The sequence below is a fragment of the Poromitra crassiceps genome (assembly GCF_964638095.1).
Source record: "Poromitra crassiceps genome assembly, chromosome: 27".
Classification (NCBI taxonomy): Eukaryota; Metazoa; Chordata; class Actinopteri; order Beryciformes; family Melamphaidae; genus Poromitra; species Poromitra crassiceps.
Window position 1 is genome coordinate 7,251,783 of NC_139650.1, and position 22,500 is coordinate 7,274,282.

At 45.7% G+C, this 22,500-nt stretch overlaps 2 protein-coding genes across 2 annotated transcripts in view; one reads left to right on the forward strand and one right to left on the reverse strand.

Moving 5' to 3' along the window:
- LOC310799406 (dedicator of cytokinesis protein 3-like) overlaps positions 1 to 22,500 on the reverse strand; it is a gene marked incomplete at both ends in the record, with an annotated part of 383,185 nt that overhangs the window by 200,361 nt on the left and 160,324 nt on the right. The window contains 2 exons of the mRNA XM_083661993.1: positions 4,589 to 4,685; positions 6,468 to 6,523. Coding sequence (XP_083518119.1) covers positions 4,589 to 4,685; positions 6,468 to 6,523 — 153 coding nt within the window. The remainder of the gene's footprint in view (positions 1 to 4,588; positions 4,686 to 6,467; positions 6,524 to 22,500) is intronic.
- Positions 18,280 to 19,725, forward strand: LOC310799330 (zinc-binding protein A33-like; the record flags this gene model as incomplete). Its single annotated transcript, XM_083661928.1, has 1 exon — positions 18,280 to 19,725. One exon carries the CDS (start codon positions 18,280 to 18,282, stop codon positions 19,723 to 19,725), a length of 1,446 nt encoding a protein of 481 aa, XP_083518054.1.

Consider the following 22,500-nt stretch of genomic DNA (forward strand, 5'->3'; position numbering starts at 1 on the left):
ATCAATCAATCAATCAATCAATCAATGGCCCTATAAGTGAACTATACACAATCAGCTGTGCACAGCTGTTGCACGAGAGCTGTGGACCTCCAATATGGCCTCCAGAGGGCACGCGTTGGGCTGCTTCACCTGAAAGCCCTAATTAGGAGAAAATAGAATGTGTAAATGTTAAGTAAAAGTGAATTATTCACAGTTACTCCGTTTTAATTGCAATCTTCAAACACACACACACACACACACACACACACACGCCAAAGAGACATTTTAAAGTTACTACTATCAAATATCTCTTTCTTGACACACTACAAAGCTGCATCCTTAGCCAACCCTGCAGACCACACGCCAATTATCTCCAGACGTAGCGTCTGGACCGAGCCAGTCAAAGCAAGCCTCCCGTTAATCCACAGAACAAGCAATCAGCAAAGAGCATCTCTCATTTCTTTCAATCATCAATATTTGAGTGTGGCGCCAGCTTTAAGGCGTGGTGTGTGTGTGGTGTGTGTGTGTGTGTGTGTGTGTGTGTGTGTGTGTGTGTGTGTGTGTGTGTGTGTGTGTGTGTGTGTGCTGGTGTGTGTGTGTGTGTGGTGGGATAGTTTGGGGTCTTAAAATGCTTCATTGCAAAGAGTATAGCAAAGTGTACAAAGCTATCTTCTTCTGATTGGTTTTGCTGCGGCTTTTCAAGTGAGACAATCATTCACTATCTTTTTGTTTCTCTCTCTTCTTTTTCCCGATTTATGGTCACAACGGCACAATTTAATTAGAAGTTGGTCTATTTCTGTCGTTATCTATCTGTCTCTTCTCCCTGTGATTTTAATTACATATTGTTTTATTTCAATATCTGGTACTTTCACGATTGCTCCTTTCAGTCCCTCTTTTTCCTCCGTCTCTGTTTTGTCTCAATATCTCTCTCTTTAACAGAATAATTATTTCACTTTTTTCTCCCTGTCTTTCTCACGTGACCTCACATGTTGTTTCATTCCACAGTTCAGTCTGGACTTCCATCCGCCCAGGCGGGAGCTCGCCTCAACACACAACTCCTTCAGCCAATCAGCAGCAATCAAACATTTAGCCAAATCCACAGCGAAAACGTCTTTTCCCCTGTGAAACTCCGCTGATGCGTGCGTGTGTGTAACACCACTACAGCGGCCCAGACTCCACAACCTCTAATGGACATGTATACTGTACATTGGGTCTGTATTTCCTTCTACCATGTTGAAGCAGCAGGCATGGTTGAATGCCACTATACATCATCAGTGTCTTGCTCAAGGACACTCGGGTGTTGGTGGACAAACTGGCGGGTGTGGGGAACGAACCTGTGATCATTGAGTCTCTCTCTGACCATGCAAAGTGCCAAGCAGCGTCATGCCAATGTCATTGGTATACTGCTTTCCAAGCATGAGAAGCTGCTGGCGATCACATGTCGTCTTGGTTCTCCAATATACCCATGACGCCCTGGTGTTTTGGGGTTACACTCTCACCACTAAACGCACTGCACCCATACCGCTTTCAGACAGACACGGTTCTGGTTCTGGCTCCGGCTCCGTTCTGGAGTCTCAGAACCTTTGTGCTTTCTGGTGAACCAGCCCGTGTTCACACCAGTTTAAGCGGAACCAAAGTGGGAGGACATTATTCAGTAGTCCTTCTTCAGTTTGTTAAGTTTATTAATTATTTGGTCTGGCGTTCGAGTGAACCCAGCCTTGGCCCTCTCTTCCGCAAGTTCGGCATATAACTTGCTCTTTCTTGTACTGCTTTCTAGCTTTTCTTGAGATTCGGTAGATGCCCAAATCGCCACTAAACATTTGGTTTCCTCAGGAGACCACTGCAAATTATTTTTCTCCGTGTTGTCACTGCCTTCTTCTCCTTCCTGCTCGTTTTCACAGCCTCGAATGAGACACGCCCACTGATGATGTCACGGTTCCCAAGGAAAAAACAACTATTTTTTGGTTCCGCTGGGAACCAACTTTTGCAGGTTCCGAACCAATTATTTTTTCGGTCTGAACGCGCCGGCCGGTTCAAATTTGGGTTCGGGAACCGGAACCGGCACGGAGCCCTGCCGGTGTGAAAGCCCTACCAGAGGACCGAGAGCTGCACTTTCAGCACTGCAGCCGCCTGAGTTCGAATGGCATGTTCTCACCTGCAAAAAGCAACGGAACTAAAAGGCTGAACACTCCAGAGTTGGAATAGTGAACTCCAGGCTGCTTCAGACACACTGCTGAGAAGTTAGTGAACACACTGTACAGTTGGGGAGAAGATGCTGTGACACATGCTGTGCCCGGGCTGTCACTGATACACCCACTGCACTGCAGGGTCCATGCCACATTACTGTGAGCTCTGCTGGCTTCCAGCCAGATGTGGAAATGTAACGCACGCCATGCGTGTGTGTGTGTGTGTGTGTGTGTGTGTGTGTGTGTGTGTGTGTGTGCGTGTGCGTGTGCGTGTGTGTGTGTGTGTGTGTGTGTGTGTGTGTGTGTGTGTGTACGTACGTACGTATGTACGTGTGTGTGCGACTGTAACCTGATCTTCAGATGACCTTACAATGCATGTAGATGTAGATGTAGTCATGGCAACTCAAGCAAGCATAACAGACGGCAATGTGCAAGAGGCCAAGTTCAGCATCAACAAGCAAGCAAGAACATTTTGACAGTATGATTTGATGACGCGCTAAAATAAAATCATATTACAGCAGTTCTGGAAAAAAAAACTTTTGACTGATATCAGGAAGATAAGCTGATTCCATGAAGCAAGCAGGCAGCAGCTCTGGAGAGATGTCACCGCGACTTTCATTTTGGAGCTATAATTACTTTGAACGTTGGTGCAGGCTGTTGGATCAACATGGAGGTTTGCTGGGGGTGACGTAGATACAATGCAGGTCATCTACTCTACCTGCATCTGTCTCAACCACTGAAAAGCTTCTGATTGTTCCTGAAGCATCGGTGGCATTCTGGGTATGCAAAGTAGTCTGCAGTCATCTCCTCCAATCAGAAGTAACGCGCCGTATAATGATGAGTGTCAGTCCCAGCTGTGCATGAAGGCACCACTGCTATTGCAAACTGTACGACCAACAGGTGGATGAAATGTGCTGTAACCAAAGGTATAGGAACCACGTTTACAGGACCGACATTCTTTGCACTGTTTTTTCACGGTAAATACAACCCCCTGCTTTACAGGCGATCTTTACAATGATTTAACTTCACAAGCTCTGAATGCAAATATCAATCATCCGTGGGAGGAAAACATCTCCCATAATGTGGCCGTTTTGCTAAACTACATCCATGCATTCAATTAAAGTTGGCATTGTTAGAAATCCACTTACTGTATGTCGACATGTAGGCCTCCTCCACCTTTCCATGCATTTAGCCTACCTAGTATCTACATCATCTTAATATGCCCTCATTTATCTACCACCCACAATCGATCTATATATCAGTCCATCCATCCATCCATTCAGACAGACAGACAGCCATTTCTGCATGCCCCTCTCTCTCCATGCATCCATCGGTGGATTTATGGCACTTTACCACAGATGAGAAGATATTTTTGAGAGACAAAACACACATATTCATGTGAGGTCCGCCGGGACGGAAATGGCGAATCTGTCAAGCCAAGCACAACCCCGCAAAGACACTTTCATGTGTGTTATCTCTTCACTCTGCCAGAGAACAAAAACCAAAGCCCCCCCGGCCCGCTTACTGTGGAGAAACACACAGAGCAGCGATGGAAGAGAGAGAGAGCCAGTGACAGAAAAGGAGACAGATGAAGTGATGTAAGGACTAGGGGGGTGTAATGGATACCAGAAAAAAGAGAAGAAGAATCGTTTGGTTAGCTACGCACGGTTTGGGCATGCGTGCCGCAGCCACTTGGTTCTCTGTGCCCCCACCACTCCCCACGTGGGTCTGATCTGTCCAATCAGGTGTCAGAATCAAAAGTCAATCTATGGTGACAATGACATCACAGCACAACCGGTTGGCTACTAGTGTCCTCTAGAGAGAGAGTGGCGTCAGCGGAGGACCAAAATGCGTGACTCATTAGCTAATGAACAGCCAGAAAGGGGTCTCGCGCTACTTTTGAATGCTAAAATAAAGCTGATAATGTACAATTTGATTGGGGAAAAAAAAACTTTCAGAGTACAACACAAACTGTCTATTTTGCTGCAACTCAACAGTGCTGCTTAAACCAGGACCTTACTTCCTGGAACTCTTGAGAGTAAAAAAACTTGTCCATTGGAGTGAATGGAGATGTCGCGACTCTTCTATCGCTCTGCCGGCTACTACCACAGCAGTAGCCTCTGAGGCAAATTGGGAAATTTTAAGTTTGATTAAGTTTCACTTTCAGACTCGATATTTAGTGTCGATATTTCCGTGTCGGCAGGACCAAAAATACCGTTTGTACTGGCCTGCATGCAGCCATCTCTCTGTGTGCGTGCAGACTGGCACACATCGGGGGACAGCACCCACACTTGGTCGCAGTCTGGAACCCTGCATGGGTCCCTTAGTTAGATAATTTGATATATTGGTTCATTGCAAAAAGGTGAAGTGCAGTGAGCAGATGAAACCACTAGAGGGATAAATAAAGCTCCAACACTGCTTACCACATAGAGCTGCTTCCATAGTAAGGCCCACTCCTGCAGTGTGGACGTCACCTCTGTCACAATGGGGTCTTCAAGAGGCACCACCGTCTCATGCTGCCTGTACAGGGACACACATGCACGCACACACGCACACACGCACACGCATGCACGCGCATGCATGCACGCACGCACGCACACACACACACACACACACACACACACACAGTGAAAAAGGGCATGCAGAGTTCACTACATAGGTAAGAGTCTATAACTAAGCCATGGAGAGGGATGGAGAGGAGGGATGGAGAGGGTCTCTCTCGCTCTCGAGTCTCCCTGCTGAACAGCGAGGAACTCGGTGGAGGTTGAAAACCTGCTTCCGTGTTTCCATCTTTTCCTTTTAGGCAAGTTTTTTGTGATCAATTGTTTTTTTTTAATTCAGGACAGCATTTCTAACAAAATACACACGGCAAAGACAGAAACATTAACAAACAAAACGACAACACAGACACACTAGATGACAACACAACAAACCCTCCCGGCCCAGCCCCAGGAGATCCACAGGTGTTTAAAGCAACACCGTCTCTAGTAGGCCTGAACAGCAGACAATCCTTTGGACTCGGTGAGCTCTGCTCGGTGAGTCCCCGACATGAAGTAATAACAGACAAGTGTTTTCACAAAGAACACCAACTTCTGCTGCTGAGGCACCTCCGCCATTTTGTCTGCGCCCACCTCCCTCTTTGGCCTGGGAACTAACAGTAGTTAACTACACTACAGTTACACTACAGTATTACTAGTGATAGGATAGCTGGACTTTTTTTTTTTTTTTACACATGGGACTTTAAAGTATCTGACTGGGACACACACACTACTATTGGCATAATTCTACTACTATACTTGGGTCTCTGTCATCCTTTCTTCTCATTTTCATATACTCAACTCACTCTCAAACTTACTCTTCAAACACGCACACACGCACACGCACACGCACACACACACACACACGCACACGCACGCACACACGCATGCGCACGCACACACACACACACACTTACTGTACATGCATGCTACTGTCAGTGCCAGTTGTTCGACAGTCCGTCACTATATTTGACTTCTTTGCCAAGTACGTTTCTTAGACTGAGTCAAACACACTGTGACTCTCTCCACTCCTCTCTCTTCCTCTTCCTCTGCCCGGGAGGCGGGCTTGAAACAGTAAAGGATCCACTCATTCCAATGAATTGAACTCTCCCTGCCTTTAATTAGAAAACTCTTATGCAAATCGGGACACGCTCCGTAACTCTGATTAATCTGAGGTAAAGGAGAGAGGAAGAACCGACGAAGCTTTTCAAGTCATTATGCAAATCTATTAAAATATGTACTCTTGAACTTGGAAGGGAATCATAAACGAGGAGCGCCGTACCTTATTTAGAAGCAATGGGGCTCAAAACAACTCCCGACAGGAAATGAGATTTCATCAAATTAGCCGCTAAATGGCTTTTGGCTGGAGGAAGAGAGGGGAGAGGCCTCCCAGCACAGCAGGAAGTAACGTATACTATAAGTATGGTGTCATCCCAACATGTGACTATGATGTCACCAGTGTTTGTATGGTATCATCCCAACATGTGACTGTGATGTCATCATCGTTTGTATGGTGTCATCCCACATGTGACTGTGATGTCATCATCGTTTGTATAGTGTCATCCCACATGTGACTGTGATGTCATCATCGTTTGTATGGTGTCATCCCACATGTGACTGTGATGTCACCAGTGTTTGTATGGTGTCATCCTACATGTGACTGTGATGTCATCATCGTCTGTATGGTGTCATCCCACATATGACTGTGGTGTCATCATCGTTTGTATGGTGTGCAGCATGGGCGACCTGCAGGTTGGCGACTTACCCTCGGTTGGTGACGACGGCTTTCTTCAGGTGAATGTAGCTGGCTGGGAAGATTCCCTGCAGAGACAGAGAGCGGAAAGGGTTAGAAGCAGGGTTAGAACAGTTAGAACCAGGGTTAGAACAGTTAGAACCAGGGTTAGAACAGTTAGAACCAGCGTTAGAACAGTTAGAACCAGGGTTAGAATAGTTAGAACCAGGGTTAGAACAGTTAGAACCAGGATCTGATGCAGGGGTGGGCTAGCCTGGTAAACCGCCCGTCACGTGAACTCACATTTCATTTGGTTCTCCGTGACGGTCTGGACCCGCACAGGCAGTTTAAGATGATTGGTCGAGCTATGCCGGGCCGACGAATCAGCGGCGGCCGTAGGCGGGCAGGCTCGTCTGGGCAAGTAGTGGGTACATGGTCTTTGTAGTTCTTTTCACTCGTCAACATCGCGGAAGTGACAGGCAGTCTGAATGAAATTGAATGTAATGTTCCCAATTCTATGTATTAAATTCTAAAAAACGACCCTCAACATTTGGGAAGGCTAAGCCACACAACTAGTTCGTTATAATCTAACTAAATGCTTCGAAGGTGACTTTACGACCGCGAGGACTCAATCAATGAATACCACGGAGATCATCCACAGGCACCTTCCACGATCTGATTGGTTGAAGTTAACACCCACCAGCGGTGATAGACAGATGGGTCATCCAATCACCTGCCAAGTAGCTTGGACAAAGTGCCCGCCTCCGTCAGCGGGTCTGGTGACTTCAAACCCAGATCGACTGGTTTAGTGAAACCTATGTGGAGCTATACCGTCCATCTGGCAACGTCAGGTTAGGGGTGGGCAACTATTTTTGAGAAACCCAGATTGTTGCCGGGGGCTAAAGGAATATTGTCATGCCATAATGTCTAATTGTATCACTAGATTAAATGATAGAAATCATACTGGGCACTTATTCTTCAGCATTTATTATTGAAAATCACTCCAAACAGCCAATTTAGATCATCTCATTCAATTTTTCTAGCTTCATAAGTAAAATGTTGTGGTTTGTCTTAGAGCTCCCGGGCCAGGCAGAACCATGATGAGGGCTGCTTCTGGCCCCCGGACCACATAATGCCCATGTCTGATCTAATATAACTATTGTGCTGTTACTGTATGCTGTTCTGCTATGACGGAGAAACCTGGTTAGATAGTTAGATGATCCAGCATGTCAAGTAGGCCCCTCACTCCCATCACAGTTCTTTCATTGAGGCCTGCAACACTCCAGAAGGCTTGACAGTACATGTCTGCACCCGCATTCACTGGACAGTAGAATCTGTTAAGAGCTACACACGTCTGATTCAAGGAGATAACCTCACACTTTCCACGTTGCTTTCTCATCACCGGACAATGGCATGTTTGCATTTTTTGCGATCTGGCATTGAGACCAAAGAGCAGCTAGTCCAGCTGTAACGTTAGCATCATTTCTTTCACGTAGGGAGATGTTGGCAGGTGTAGTTTGGTCGAAAGAAAATAGTTCCTACATGAAACTGCTGACAACAAGTCCTGTGCATTATCTTGAGTAACCGGGTCATGATTTCTGCAAAACCACAAGCTGAGTGTCATGATGCCATCCAGTTGCATTGTATACACTTGTGACACTGCGGAGCGAACCACGGCCAAAATGGGGGGAAACAAAAACTCCCCCCCCCCCAAATCCTGGCGTTCTCCTATGTCACGTGTTGCACACAAAGATCATATATACGGAAGCTGAACACACCAACTTACTTCCTTGACAGCTAGATCCACGTGTTTCTTTTGCAAATTCTCAATGGCTTCCTTGTTTTGCTCGGGAGTACAAAAAAACTTTAATTGTCGATTTTTTTTACATTTGTTGTCTGCGCAGCCCACCGCACAACAGCTTTTAGTTATATTTAATTCAAGGAAAATGACGCTGGTGTTTGGAAGTGAATGGAGAGCTTTCCCCCCGTGATGGGCGTGGCCTATTTCATGCAGTGTCTCTATTGGAGAGAAGGCAGACATACAGTATCTACGGCTGATATCTCCAAAACTCGGCAACTCGCACTAAAACCATCTACTGTAGATGGATAATAGCACTAACAGGTAAAAGGAACAACATGTATTTTGGATTTGGGGGCAGGCGCTATACTGTCCCTTTAATGTGAAGTGAGTTTAAACAGATTGTCCCACCAGTACCTCCCAGCCTGTAACACAGACAGACAGAACAGGCAAACAGCATGTAGGGCATGAAGTCTGTACCTGCACTGAGCAGCGCAGCTACAAATCACGCAGCGTGTCTCCGAGGTGCGCTGTTCAATAATGCATGTAAAGTACGTGGCACTGTAGAGGTTCTATCAGGAGCTGCCGGCGTGGTGAGGAGAGAGGTGGCTCGCTTCAATGGCTTTACAAACATGGCTGTTATAAGACCTAATGGAGATGATCGCATGGCTGCATACAAACTGACTGCATAAAAATACACTACTGTTCACTACTCGCTATTTCTGATTCGGCCATGTAACGGTTATACGGCTCAATATTTCATTCTATTGGGACACAAACAACCTGATGTTCACTGAGTTATTCAATATCTCAAACTATACTTTGTAGTGTAGTTTTACTTGATCAACCAAGGACTTTAATATGTGAGATTTTTGTTTGTTTGTTTGTTTGTTTGCTCGCGTGTGTGCGAGTGAGTGTGTGTATGTGTGTGTTATTTTGTCTCGCAGTTGGATTTGGGTTTGGCCATGATGGTTCGGCGTAGCCGTGCCTGGTGGTGCTTTGGTGAAAAGCAGTTATTGTTTTGGTGTTTTGCACTGATGATCCAACACACGGTAATATAAATGTAAGTTGACTGCGGCTTCTTATATTTCTTCTTGTCTTATTGTTTAAATATACATACTACAGCATGCGCTGGGACGCGTCATCAGTGATGTTAACTGGGGTCGTAAGGTGTTTCGGGTCTGTCAACATCATACATCCTCGCCCAGTAGACCCAGCCGAGGCCGATTAACACGTTGAGTGCCAAGGACGAGATATCTCGGCTTACATAATCCAACCGTTGAGTGCCAAGGACGAGATATCTCGGCTTACATAAAAAAATTTTTTTTTTGACGGTGGGAGATCGATCAACCCCTTTTACGTCTCCTATACCACTATTGGAGGAAGAGAATGTGTATAATCTATTTTACCGACCACTAAGTGGCGACAGTGCCCTCCAGACAGAGAGAAAGCCGAGCAAAAAACAGCCACGGGTCCGCGGGAGAAAGCCATTCTAATTTTCAAGGAAATAGCTGGGCGAAAACTCTTTCGATTTCACACACACACACACACACACACACACACACACACACACACACACACACACACACGCGCGCGCGCACACACACACACTCGAGTACCTTTGCGCATAAATAAGACCAGAATCGCAAAAGCTTCTTCAAAGCTCTCAGCCGACACCTCAAGAAACGAACGAGCCCGTTTTACAGTAATCCAGACTGCCCGAGAGCGCCAGCAGGAGCCAGCAGCAGCAGCACAGACGGAGGGAGGAGTTTGGAGACACACACACACACACACACACACACACACACACACACACACACACACACACACACACACACACACACACACACACAATACAGTATACAGACTTGCCCAAGGGCACCCATAATCACAGGCACGTGAGGTGGTTCTAAAAATCCATTTATCTCAAAACTCTCTGAAAATCTCTGAAACCATGCTGTACTCAACGGCTAATATCTACATAACTACTAACTCTACAAACTAACTCTTTTAGACAGAGAAAGCACACATTCTATTAGTTCTTTTTAGATGATTGGTGTTCACGAAGTCTTAACAGAAAAGAATCCTCGGCTCTTGTAAAATGAGCCAGAATCCTCAAAAAAAAACCTGGCAGAACCTACCTACAGCATTGAAAAAAGGGCTGGCAGTCAATGTGTTAAGACCCCGACCCACGCAGGCGCGCGGGAAGCTATCTCCCACGAGGGGGTCTGAAGCATATACTCGGACTTGCACGTGTGAGGTGCGTGCGCGTGCACGTGCACGTGCGAGGTGCGAGCACACGCAAAGTGCGCTGCGCGGCGCGGCCTTGTGCGACCATGCTGCGTGAAGTTGGCACTTGTAGCCTAATGCACATTGTCTTAAAACTTGAATGGAATCAGGGGTGCCGATTTCTGTCTGTGCCAGTGCGTGCCCATGCTTGCGCATGCCCGTCGCCCAACCCATCCCCTGATAAAGCGATAAAGCTGTAGTGACGCAAACGCACCATAGGAGATTTAACAGCGACCTACACACACACACACACACACACACACACACACACACACACACTTCACACACCACTTCAGTTCGACAGAATAGGAACAAGCGACCGAAGCATGCTGTAAACCACACAGACATAGACATAGAACATGAACAGCGTCAGCATCAGCGACCGACCCACACAGACACATTGATTGAGACATCAAAAGTTTTAACCAACATAACATACACCACTACACCTCACCTGGAACTGGAAGTCGTAGGCTACTCGTCACGGTTGCACTGGTGGTGATGGAAAACGCACTAGGTTTTGTGATCAAAAATCTCCTCATTTTGTTTTGGCTACTTGTGTTGAGATGTGTCAGTCTGTCACTCTCTCTCTGATACCGCTCAATGCGCAAGTGTGTTTACTCACTACGTCAGCAGGGTCACATAGAGTGCACTGACTCATGCAGCCAATCAGATTGGGCTATGTTTTGATCAACTCGTTTTGTAACCCGGGGCGCCAGCGGGCCTGGGGTGGGTGGAGTTTGCTATCAAATCAATGTAAAGAGACCCCGCCCAGCCACAGCCTAGAGCCCAGAGCAGAGCACCCACGGGGAAATGAGGAGAGAGAGAGAGAGAGAGAGAGATAGAGAGGGAGAGAGAGAGAGAGAGAGAGAGAGAGAGAGAGAGAGAGAGAGAGAGAGAGAGAGAGAGAGAGAGAGATGCCTGTGACAGTCACTGAAGTTTCGCCAAATGAGGGTGGGGCTGGGGGGGGCTGCGTCAGGAAGGTGCAGGGGCTGAGGCTGCCACCAGGGGGGGCTGCAGCCCCGGCAGCTCCCCACTTCCAGCGCGGTTGGACCCACGTCCCGGAAGCAGCCGCTCACGGATCAGCCTTCCTACTCTGTCTGCAACGTTGCCCGCGGAAGGGTAGCACACCCAATCCGCTGCAATAGAGCTAGTGCTACACCGCAGTATTGAAAGACCCTTCGGTGCATGGAGGGTCTAAGGCCCTGTGGGTGACTCCAGGCCGCGCTCCTCCTTCGTCTCACCAGACCCTCCCTGGGGAAAAGGCAATCCTACCATGCCGTACCATGGGCAGAGAGGATGCCTCGAGAAGGCCTGTGCGCTGCACGTCATTCGCCTGCGCCGAGCACCTCGCTCTAGCCTGAAGGACCCCAGGCCGCGCCGATCTTTACACAGATTTTCAGGAGGCTAATCCGTAGCGTTTGTGGATTTCTCCCTCACGAGAGAGCCAGGATGGGGTGCTAAAACCCATCCCGTACCGGATGCCGTCTCTCCGACCGTCAACTGTCTCTCCAGCTCGTCACCAAACTATACTTGGTTGTCACCTAGTCTATTCCTAAGTGTCACTGGCAAGGGGGGCCAGGATTCTATGTTTAAATATACATACTACAGCATGCACTGGGACGCCTTTGTTTCCAAATCTATTGGAAACAAAAGCATTCAGGTAGGCTACTGTATTGTATGTTATCAATCAGGAATAGATGGATAACTCTGAGACACTCTGAGAAACTACTGTAAGTACCACTGGAGCCTATTCTATTCTTTCTCTAATGTTGGGAAGTAGAAGCAGACACATACATAAAACAAAGCCATTTGATTGGAGTGAGAGTAAAAGTGCAGCCTAAGCACTAAAGGCATTTCATTCATATTCGACAGTACATTATTTCACTGAAGAGTCAAAGCGGAGACAGAAACAAGGGGGGTCAGGGTTAGGGTGGTGTATTTATACTCTTTCCCCACCAGCGTTTTTGATCATTTTCACTCATCTTTCAAGACTCACAGAATATTTTGTTCTATGAATATCTAAATACTGAATATCCAAAAAGAAAGAACACAGCCTCTATTTCAATGAATAAATAAATGAATGAATGAATGAATGAATGAATGAATGAATGAATGAATGAATAAATAAATAAATAAATAAATAAATAAATAAATAAATTCTAGCTTCATTTGTTCTTTTTCATCAACACTTGAATGTTGGTCATTTTCATTAAAAACAGAAGGCTGAGAAAAACAAAGATACAGAGCATATCTGGTCACACATTTCAGTGGTCACAGATTTCGCTGTAACACCCGCGCGTCAGGGAGATCCAGCCCCCCGTCGGAGGGGAGAGGCGGGGGCCGACCGGTCCGTGTCTGGAGGTCTGGAGCTCATCTACTGGCTGAAATGTATTGAGTTGATTGGACTTGGTTGAGAGGCCGCTCTGCCGTCCGTCATCAAGTCCATGTTCTCAGCACCATCGGGTGGTTTAAAGTTGCTGATGCAGTTCCAGCTTCATCACCAGCAAGCTTCTCCTATGCGATCCTATGCGACACATGTAGCTTTCCTCTCTTTCCTGGTTTGGGCGGGGCTTCACCTTTGCTTGTTTTTAACCCTGGAAGTGGTGTACTGTTTCACAAGGTGCATTGTAACAGAGCTATCTATTGTATGACAGTGAAAACACAGATTTCCGGGAAAACTCAACACTGGAGCGGAAGCGTCAGTTGCGTCAGCAGGTCAGTTGAAATGTAACTTTTAGATGCCGTTCTTTGGATTTGGATATGTGTTGTTTTAAACTATCCTTAGAGTTTGTAGATGTTAAATCAATGTTTTTTTTTTCTTCTTTTAGAAAAAAGTCAAATGTGATTGATACTGTATACGTTTGATTTTGAGTGATTGAAGCGTATCATGGCAAGTAATATAAGTCTGGGTGGGGAAAGTGAAAAAGGCAGCGCTTGCCCCTCCCTCATTACCACCACTGAGGTGCCCTTGAGCAAGGCCCTTAACCCCAACTGCTCCAGTGGAGCTGATCAGTGGCCATCAGGTCAGACTGTGGTTGTACTGGTCAGCTTCCAGGTATGAATGTGTGTGAGAATGTGAACAGGGCACTCCTGAAAAAGAGAGCATTGCTTTCAGTGAGACTCCCCCTGTATAAATAAAGGTTAAAAAAAATAAAAAAAAAATAAAAAAATAAATAAATAAGTAATAAGTAATATTTTTGTAATTATCAAGATACTATTATATATTATATTGTATACATGTATATCGAGATCACTTTGGCCACGATAATCGTAGACTCTGAATACAGGCGTGTATTATAATTACTACGACTCATTTGTCTGCTCCCCTGCACGATGCCTATATGCACCATTTGACTTGGATGCGTGCATGTGCGTGCGTCTGAGCTCTGAAGGCGTGGCCTCCAGCAGTTAAGCTGCCCTGCATCGTCACGCATTTAGCAAACATTTCAGAGAGAGAAACTTGCAGAGAGAAGGAGAAAGGAGAACAATTACGTGCTAAGGAGAAATAGAGTAGCAGTTGGCTAGCCATGCGTTTGACAGGAGCGGTTCAGAGGCGATGGCCCTGCCTTCAGGGAGCTAGCTAACTGTCTACACAGAGCCCTGAGCACACACACGTTTTCATAGCAGCGTTATTATCTCCACAACTCTGCAGAGCTGCTGAACCACTCAGGATGCTGTGCCACCACTCAGGATGCTGTGCTCGGTGTTTTTTCCTCTGTTGGGCATCTCATGATGATGGTACAGAGGGAATTTCAACATCCGTAGCCAGGCTGGGAATTTCGTCATTTTAGGGGCGTGGCCATCTGGCCTTCAGCGTCGCAATCTTTTTTAGGGCACAAGGTCACATGTCAGGGCACAAAGGCCATCGCTCTATTGACATCGTGAAGGGCCATTTTTCTGAAATGTGTGTTAAAAGGTAGGGCTGTCCTCGACTCAGAATTCTACCAATCAAATCGAATTCGACTGTCCAATACGAATAATCGACTATTCTATTAAAAGAGTCAGTGTGATCTTGTTCTGACCTGTATGTGAAGCTCTCATCAGTGTGATCTTGCTCTGACCTGTATGTGAAGCTCTCATCAGTGTGATCTTGTTCTGACCTGTATGTGAAGCTCTCATCAGTGTGATCTTGTTCTGACCTGTATGTGAAGCTCTCATCAGTGTGATCTTGTTCTGACCTGTATGTGAAGCTCTCATCAGTGTGATCTTGTTCTGACCTGTATGTGAAGCTCTCATCAGTGTGATCTTGTTCTGACCTGTATGTGAAGCTCTCATCAGTGTGATCTTGTTCTGACCTGTATGTGAAGCTCTCATCAGTGTGATCTTGTTCTGACCTGTATGTGAAGCTCTCATCAGTGTGATCTTGTTCTGACCTGTATGTGAAGCTCTCATCAGTGTGATCTTGTTCTGACCTGTATGTGAAGCTCTCATCAGTGTGATCTTGTTCTGACCTGTATGTGAAGCTCTCATCAGTGTGATCTTGTTCTGACCTGTATGTGAAGCTCTCATCAGTGTGATCTTGTTCTGACCTGTATGTGAAGCTCTCATCAGTGTGATCTTGTTCTGACCTGTATGTGAAGCTCTCATCACTGTGATCTTGTTCTGACCTGTATGTGAAGCTCTCATCACTGTGATCTTGTTCTGACCTGTATGTGAAGCTCTCATCAGTGTGATCTTGTTCTGACCTGTATGTGAAGCTCTCATCAGTGTGATCTTGTTCTGACCTGTATGTGAAGCTCTCATCACTGTGATCGAGTCTGTCTGTCTGTGTGTCTGTCTGTCTGTCTGTCTGTCTGTCTGTCTGTCTGTCTGTGTGTCTGGCCGGCCATCTGGCCGTCCCTCCCTCCCTCCCGGTATGCCTGCTCGTCTCTCTCGCTCTTAAACTTTATACGTAAAAGTTTAGACACATCTGACAAATATGTTCAGTATGCTATAGCTGGACAGCCAATTCCATAATCAATCAATCAAGTGTTTTATTGTTTGAAATCTGTTTCAATTTGTTTGAAATTTAGAAAATTGACCAGATGCTCTATGCCGTAATATACATTACACATAAGGAGGCATACATAATGACAACTTCAAAAAAAAAAGTGAATAGGCTAATTTATGTTTTTCATGTATTTTTTTTCCTCATCGGAAAACTCATTCTTTATTTGTAGGCTTCAAATCCTCTTGTTTCACTCAATGGCCTTTGTGCCGTGGCATGTGGCCTTGTGACCTCAAAAAAGTGATAGCAAAGCCCAAATGGCCTAAGTTTCCCCTATGCCTAGTTTACACTACAAGACTTTCCCCCGACTTTACACAGGATTTCCAGTTGGGCTCAGTCTGTCTTTGTTGACTCTAGTCTGCAGTCGTTGTCTGCAGTTGTTGTGCCGGTCGGCAGCAAAATCTGTTAGTGTAAACTGGGTACAGATTTCTAATCTGTTAGTGTAAACTGCCTCCAGATTTCTAGTCTTCAAGTGTAAACTGCCTCCCGACGCCAGTCGGAGCCACAAAGATTATATCAAACATGTTTGAATTTCAAAGTGAACAGTCTTGTAGTGTATACTGCCTCGTCAGTTGTGTCGTGTATTTCAGTCCGTTTTTTCAGTCGTGATAAAAAATCTTAATGAACCAGTCTTGTCGTGTAAACTCCCCAGTCTTTTCAGAATCTGTTAAGATTTTCAAAGTCTTCTAGTGTATCACAGGCATGACGACGAAATTCCAGGCCTATCCATATTTTTATACAGTCAATGGGGACAACAGCAAACAAAGAGAGAAGGAGAAAGGAAAGAAATGAACGGAGAGCAAGACACAGAGACAGACTTGTTAACAGATGTAGGGAGAAAGAACGAGAGAACGAGATGAAGAGAGACTATGATAATGAGGAGACGTCTCACTCTCTTCCTGTTTATCAAACGCACAGAACTGCCAATTATCTGTTCCCACAGTCGTCCAAGGAGACAAAAACACTGTTGCATTATTATCCACCTAAATACCTCAAGCTGTGTACTGTCTGTAATCATGTGTGTGTGTGTGTGTGTGTGTGTGTGTGTGTGTGTGTGTGTGTGTGCGCGCGCACGCATGCATGTGTGCAAGTGCGTGTGTGTGTGTGTGTGTGCGTGCGCACACGTGTGCATGTGTGTGTGTGTGAGAGCGCGAAAACACAATTAGCTTGCATTCACAGCTATAGCCTACAGCAGGGGTACCCAATTACAATTCAAAGAGGTCCAGTTAGAGAAAAGTTCCTCAAGCAAAGGGCCGGGAAATCGTAACGTAGCTTACGCTATGATTCAGCGCCATTGAACTTAGGCTTCAATGATTGAAGTAGCCTAATAGTACAATGTCTGTATAAATCAAAATAAACATCAACAATGTTTATTTACAGTTTTCATATTTAACTGGATTAATTATAAATAACTAGCCTACTATAATAATAAATAAATGTTATTTTCTAATTTAGATTGTTTGTTTGATTGATTGATTGATTGATTGATTTTATTTTGGATAAAGAATAACAAAATCCAAAGGAGGATGACATGCAAAAGTGTAAAAACTGTTTGTTGTGTAGCAGCCTACAGTAGCCTATAGACAGCCTTTCAACGTCTTCCCATATTTTAGGCCTTCAAACTCAGAGGCCCATTGTGTGACATCATCAGTGTTGTCACAATGGCTCGAGTGACATTACTGATTACATTGTGAAGATGATGTCAAAATGGCTTGAGTGACAACACTGAGTGACATCACTGATTATGTCACAATATCTATGTGAGTGTGAACAGTGATGTCATCAGTGAAGTCACTCAAGTCACTGATGACATCACTCACTGATGGCATCACAATTACTCGGGTTACATCACTGCTAAAATCACTCAAACGATGACATCACAGATGACATCACAATCACTCGGTCACATCACCTATGACATCACTACATCATACAGTATAAAATGGTATCTTCTTCCATTGTGAAGAGGATAAAAAAAGACACGCACATCCAAAAAAACCACTGGGTTGGGTGCTGGAGCTTTCAGAAAGCATCTGAGGAAGATCCTGTGTGGCTTGAAACGTCATGCTGGAAAAAAAGAAAAAGGGGAGCTCCAAAGGTGTGCGGATCACATTGTGACATCATCAGTGATGTCATAAAAACCCTGTTCCTCACGCATTGTGAGATCATCAGTGATGTCATCATAAATCAATAGCGTCATCAGTGATGTCATAACTCTTTCTCTACTTACCCATTGTGACATAATCAGTGACGTCATAAATCCTGCCCTGCTGGTGGTTTAAATAGGACCGGTTCGTTTCCGGCGGCACTGAGACAAAATGGCTTTCAGATCTGAGGAGGATCTATCCTGTCATGTCTGCCATGACATCTTTCAAAATCCCGTCATCCCGTCTTGTAGCCACAGCTCCTGTGAAGCGTGTCTGCAGAGCTGGTGGGCACCAAGACTAATACACGACTGTCCACTTTGTAGGGAAACACCTTCACCACGTAACTTTGTGTTAGCGAACCTGTGTGAGGCTTTCTTAGTGGAGAGAGATCAGAGAGCGTCAGCAGGATCTGAGCTCCTCTGCAGTCTGCACTCTGAGGAGGATCTCTCCTGCCCCGTCTGCAGCGACATCTTTAAAAACCCCGTCATCCCGTCATGTGGACACAGCTTCTGCAAAGCCTGTCTGCAGAGCTGGTGGACACAGAGACTAATACACGAGTGTCCCCTTTGTAAGGAGATATCTACAGAGAGTCAACCACCTCGTAACTTGGTGCTAAAGAACATGTGCGAGGCGTTCTTATTGGCGAAAGATCGGAGAGCTTCAGCAGGATCTGAGCTCCTCTGCAGTCTGCACTCTGAGGAGGATCTCTCCTGCCCTGTCTGCAGTGACATCTTTAAAAACCCTGTCATCCCCTCATGTGGACACAGCTTCTGCAAGGCCTGTCTGCAGAGCTGGTGGGCACAGAGGCTAATAGACGAGTGTCCACTTTGTAAGGAGATATCTTCACAGAGTGAACCGCCCCGTAACTTGGTGTTGAAGAACCTGTGCGATGCATTCTTAGTGGGGAGAGATCAGAGAGCGTCAGCGGGACCTGAGCTTCTCTGCAGTCTGCACTCTGAGAAACTCAAGCTCTTCTGTCTGGACCATCAGCAGCCAGCATGTCATCTCTGTCTGCATTCGGAAACACACACCAACCACAGGTTCAAACTCATCAAGGAAGCTGCAGAGGATCACAAGGAGGAACTCCAGAAATCACTGAAGCCATTAAAGGAGAAACTGAAGCTCTTTAATGAAGTTAAAGGAAATTGTGATCAAACAGCAGAACACATGAAGGTCCAGGCTCGACGCGCAGAGAGGCAGATTAAGGAGGGTTTTAAGAAACTTCAGCAGTTTCTCCAAGAGGAAGAGGAGGCTAGGTTGGCAGCACTGAGGGAAGAAGAGGAGCGGACGATTCAGACGAGGAAGGAGAAGACAGACACAGTCAGATCCATAGAGGAGCTGAGATCTGAAGATGCCTCAGTTGTGCAGACAATAAAGGCATTATTCTTCTCCTTCTTCTACACGGCTGCAGCGGAGGTCTCAGGAATTCTAGATGAGGCCAAGCACCTGGGCAACCTGAGCTTCAAAGTATGGGACAAGATGAAGGAGATGGTCTCCTACACTCCTGTGATTCTGGACCCAAACACTGCCAAACCAGAACTCATCCTGTCTGAGGAGCTGACCTGCGTGAGAGCGGGAGAGAGACAGCAGCTTCCTGAAAACCCAGAGAGGTTTGACAGCTGCTGGTTGGTCCTGGGCTCTGAGGGCTTTAACTCAGGAACTCACAGCTGGGATGTTGAGGTTGGAGATAGCAAATATTGGGCTGTGGGTGTGGTGACAGAGTCTGTCCAGAGGAAGGGAGACAGACAGTCTGGATTCTGGAGAATATTGTTCTATGGTGACACATACACATCATGGTCCACATCAGATCCAGAAGACACGGTTCTCCCAGTGAAGGAGAAGCTCCAGAGGGTCAGAGTGAGTCTGGACTGGAACAGAGGAAATCTGTCATTCTCTGATCCTGATACTAACACACACATACACACCTTCACACACACCTTCACTGAAAGGCTGTTCCCATACATTCGCACTGTGCCTGAACTGTTCCCATACATTCGCACTCTGCCTGAACTCTCTCTGAAGATTTTACCAGTGAAGGTCTCTGTAACAGTGGAACAGCACAGATAAAGATCATGATGAGGACGACCATGACGGAAGCGACAACGATAATATATTGATTGATTTGGCGCCTTTCTAGAGACTGAAAGCGCTTCACATATCAGGGGCGGCGGGGAAGGGAACTCAACTCATCCACCAGCGATGTGTTCTGCCAGTTTGCGCCAGAATGCTCTGCACACATCAGCTATCACGGTGGAGAGTTGAGGACTGAATGTGCCAATTAAGTAACGAGGGATGATTAGGTGGCCGTGATTGGAGGAAGGCCTGTTTGGGAATTTAGCCAGGGCACCGGGGTTACACCCCTACTCTTGTGAAGAGCGCCGATGGGAGCGTTAACGACCACAAAGAGGCGGGACCTCGGTTTAACGTCTACGAAGTCATGTACTGTACACAAACCATCCATTTCTGTACGGAGACTCACTCTCATTTTAAGGACTGCGCTAATTTCTATGGTGGAGACTGGAGATGATGCGCCATGTTTTTTTGTGTGTGACTAAAACTCATGTGCTTTGAGCGCCCTGTGTCCCTTCTGCGGTCTTTTGCATTATGCCACAGGACGTCCAGGTCTTCCGTGCAGTGATTGGCTGGGCTGTGAGCAAGACTCAACTTGATTGGCTGGGCTGTGAGCAAGACTCAACTTGAGCAATTGTGTCACTCACTGGTGACATCAGTCACTGATGGCATCACTCAGGCTGAGCTTGCGTGCCGATGATGTCACAATGTCAAGTGATATCACTCTTATGTCACTCGTCATCAGTGATGATGTCACCAGTGATGTCGCTGGAACACCGTCACTATTAGTAAGATATGTCATGAACTCTGTTTTGTTAACTGCCATAAAACACCCCAAAAAAACTTTTGTTAGTTTTCTTATTTTCTTTGTGTGCTGTTTCCCCCCCACCCATTGCCCATGTTTCCTCGTTAGTCTGCCCTGCTACCTGAGTTTCTCCCCACCAATCAGTTCTCCCGATTTTCCCTCTGTCTTCCTGTCTTCCCAGAGTCCTGCACCGGATCGGGTACCCGCGGGTTACCCGCAAAAAGCTTGTGTAACGGGTAAAAAATATACTTCTATAAATGCACGGGTACGCTACTAAACGCGGGCGGGCAGTGCTTAAAAACAACGTAGAGCCATGTATGTTTTTGTGTTCCGCTCAGACTGAATTCAGTCACTTACGGTAATCTCATGCATGACGCAGGCAGTGTGTTTGTTGTTGGCGGAAGTCAGTCTGGTAACTAGGCAGACAGAGGCAAGAGGAGAGATTTGCAGTAGGCTACTTTCCCCCCTGTCAAACAGTTTAACGCTTTCTTTCTCTACCTAACCGACATGTTTCAAGTTTGTATACTGCATTGTTTGAAGCATACACACAACATAAATGTAGCACTGTAGACATTTACAGATAACTAGCACCAGGGTCTAGGTTCAGATGAGCAGTAATAACTAGAAATAAAACAGGAAAAACGGAAAACAGCACAGGATAAGTTTGAACTGCCGGCTTATTTATAGAAACATTTAGTAGTAGACATACATACAGTATAGATTGGTACCACAAACACATTTAAGTAAAAGTAAAGTAAAAGATATGCAAATTCCCCTTCTTATCTCAGTTTAGTTTGATTTAAACCTATTTGAGTTTAAGAGACAATTTCCACTTATCCTTCAAGTTGTTATTTAGTTCCCTTTGAACGGTTATTTTCTCTTTGAGGTATAACTCAATTTCAAGTTCTTTTCTCAGTTAGGCCTATTTCAGTCTACTTTAGTTGTAGTTTTCAGTAATACAACCCATTGGCATTACCCATTCAAAATAAAATACATTGGAAAATAAAATACCACTGTGAATACAGTATGAAAATCAAAACTCAAATAGTCAGATCAATTAAGATCAATAACTCAAATATCACCCTTAGGTGTGTTCTCAGTCCTGCTGTATTGTAATTCTACTCGAGTCTATTCTACTGAGCCTGCAATAAAACAAACTGTCCACTGTCTCCTCATCCATTTTCACACAAAATTACATCCACCTCCTCTCCTCTTTCTATCTGTAACTGTGCTCTGTTCTGTTCTGTTCTGTTCTCTTCTCTTCTGAGCCACTCTCCTGTATTCCACTATTCTTTCTCCTCGCTAAAAGTAAGACACTGATCCAAAAAGTAGCTGCTGCTATAATTTTGCACAATGGTTCAGTCCCGGCTCATAAATAGCTGTAATTACATGCAGCAGTATATCATAACTGTAGAAGTGTACAATGTTCTCTATTGTTGCTAAGTCTCCTCAACAATGTTCAGCTTTTTAAACAGCCTGTGAAAAGAGCATTTCCATGACAATGAGGCTGTGCTAATAGCTTTGTAATGGCGAGGATGTTCCTCCGATGTTCCTCAGACTCTCTTTATCTGACGCTACGTTCACACCTCGGGCCTCCGTGCCTCATGGGATGAATGGGATATGCTTTGTAGGAGCGAACGTGACCGGTGTGTAGTCAAAACTTACCATGTTCAGCGTGTAGCAAGTTGCTACTTGCTATTAGCAACGAGCTAGAGTTGTTATTGTTGTTTCATAGCGACGGACGGATTTGAGAGCGACACGCAGGGAGCGGAAAATAAATCCATTAATGGGCGGAGCCGGTCGGTTGGAGCCAATGGCAGAGCTTGTAGGGAACGGAAAGGGATTTCCTTCCGCTGCCGACCGCGCCTCTTGAGTTCCTGTTGCACCACATTGAAACGGGGCTGCTGCCCCCAGAGGTTAGAGAATTTTGCATTTTTTTTTATTTGTTTAACCGATGGGTTCCCAGA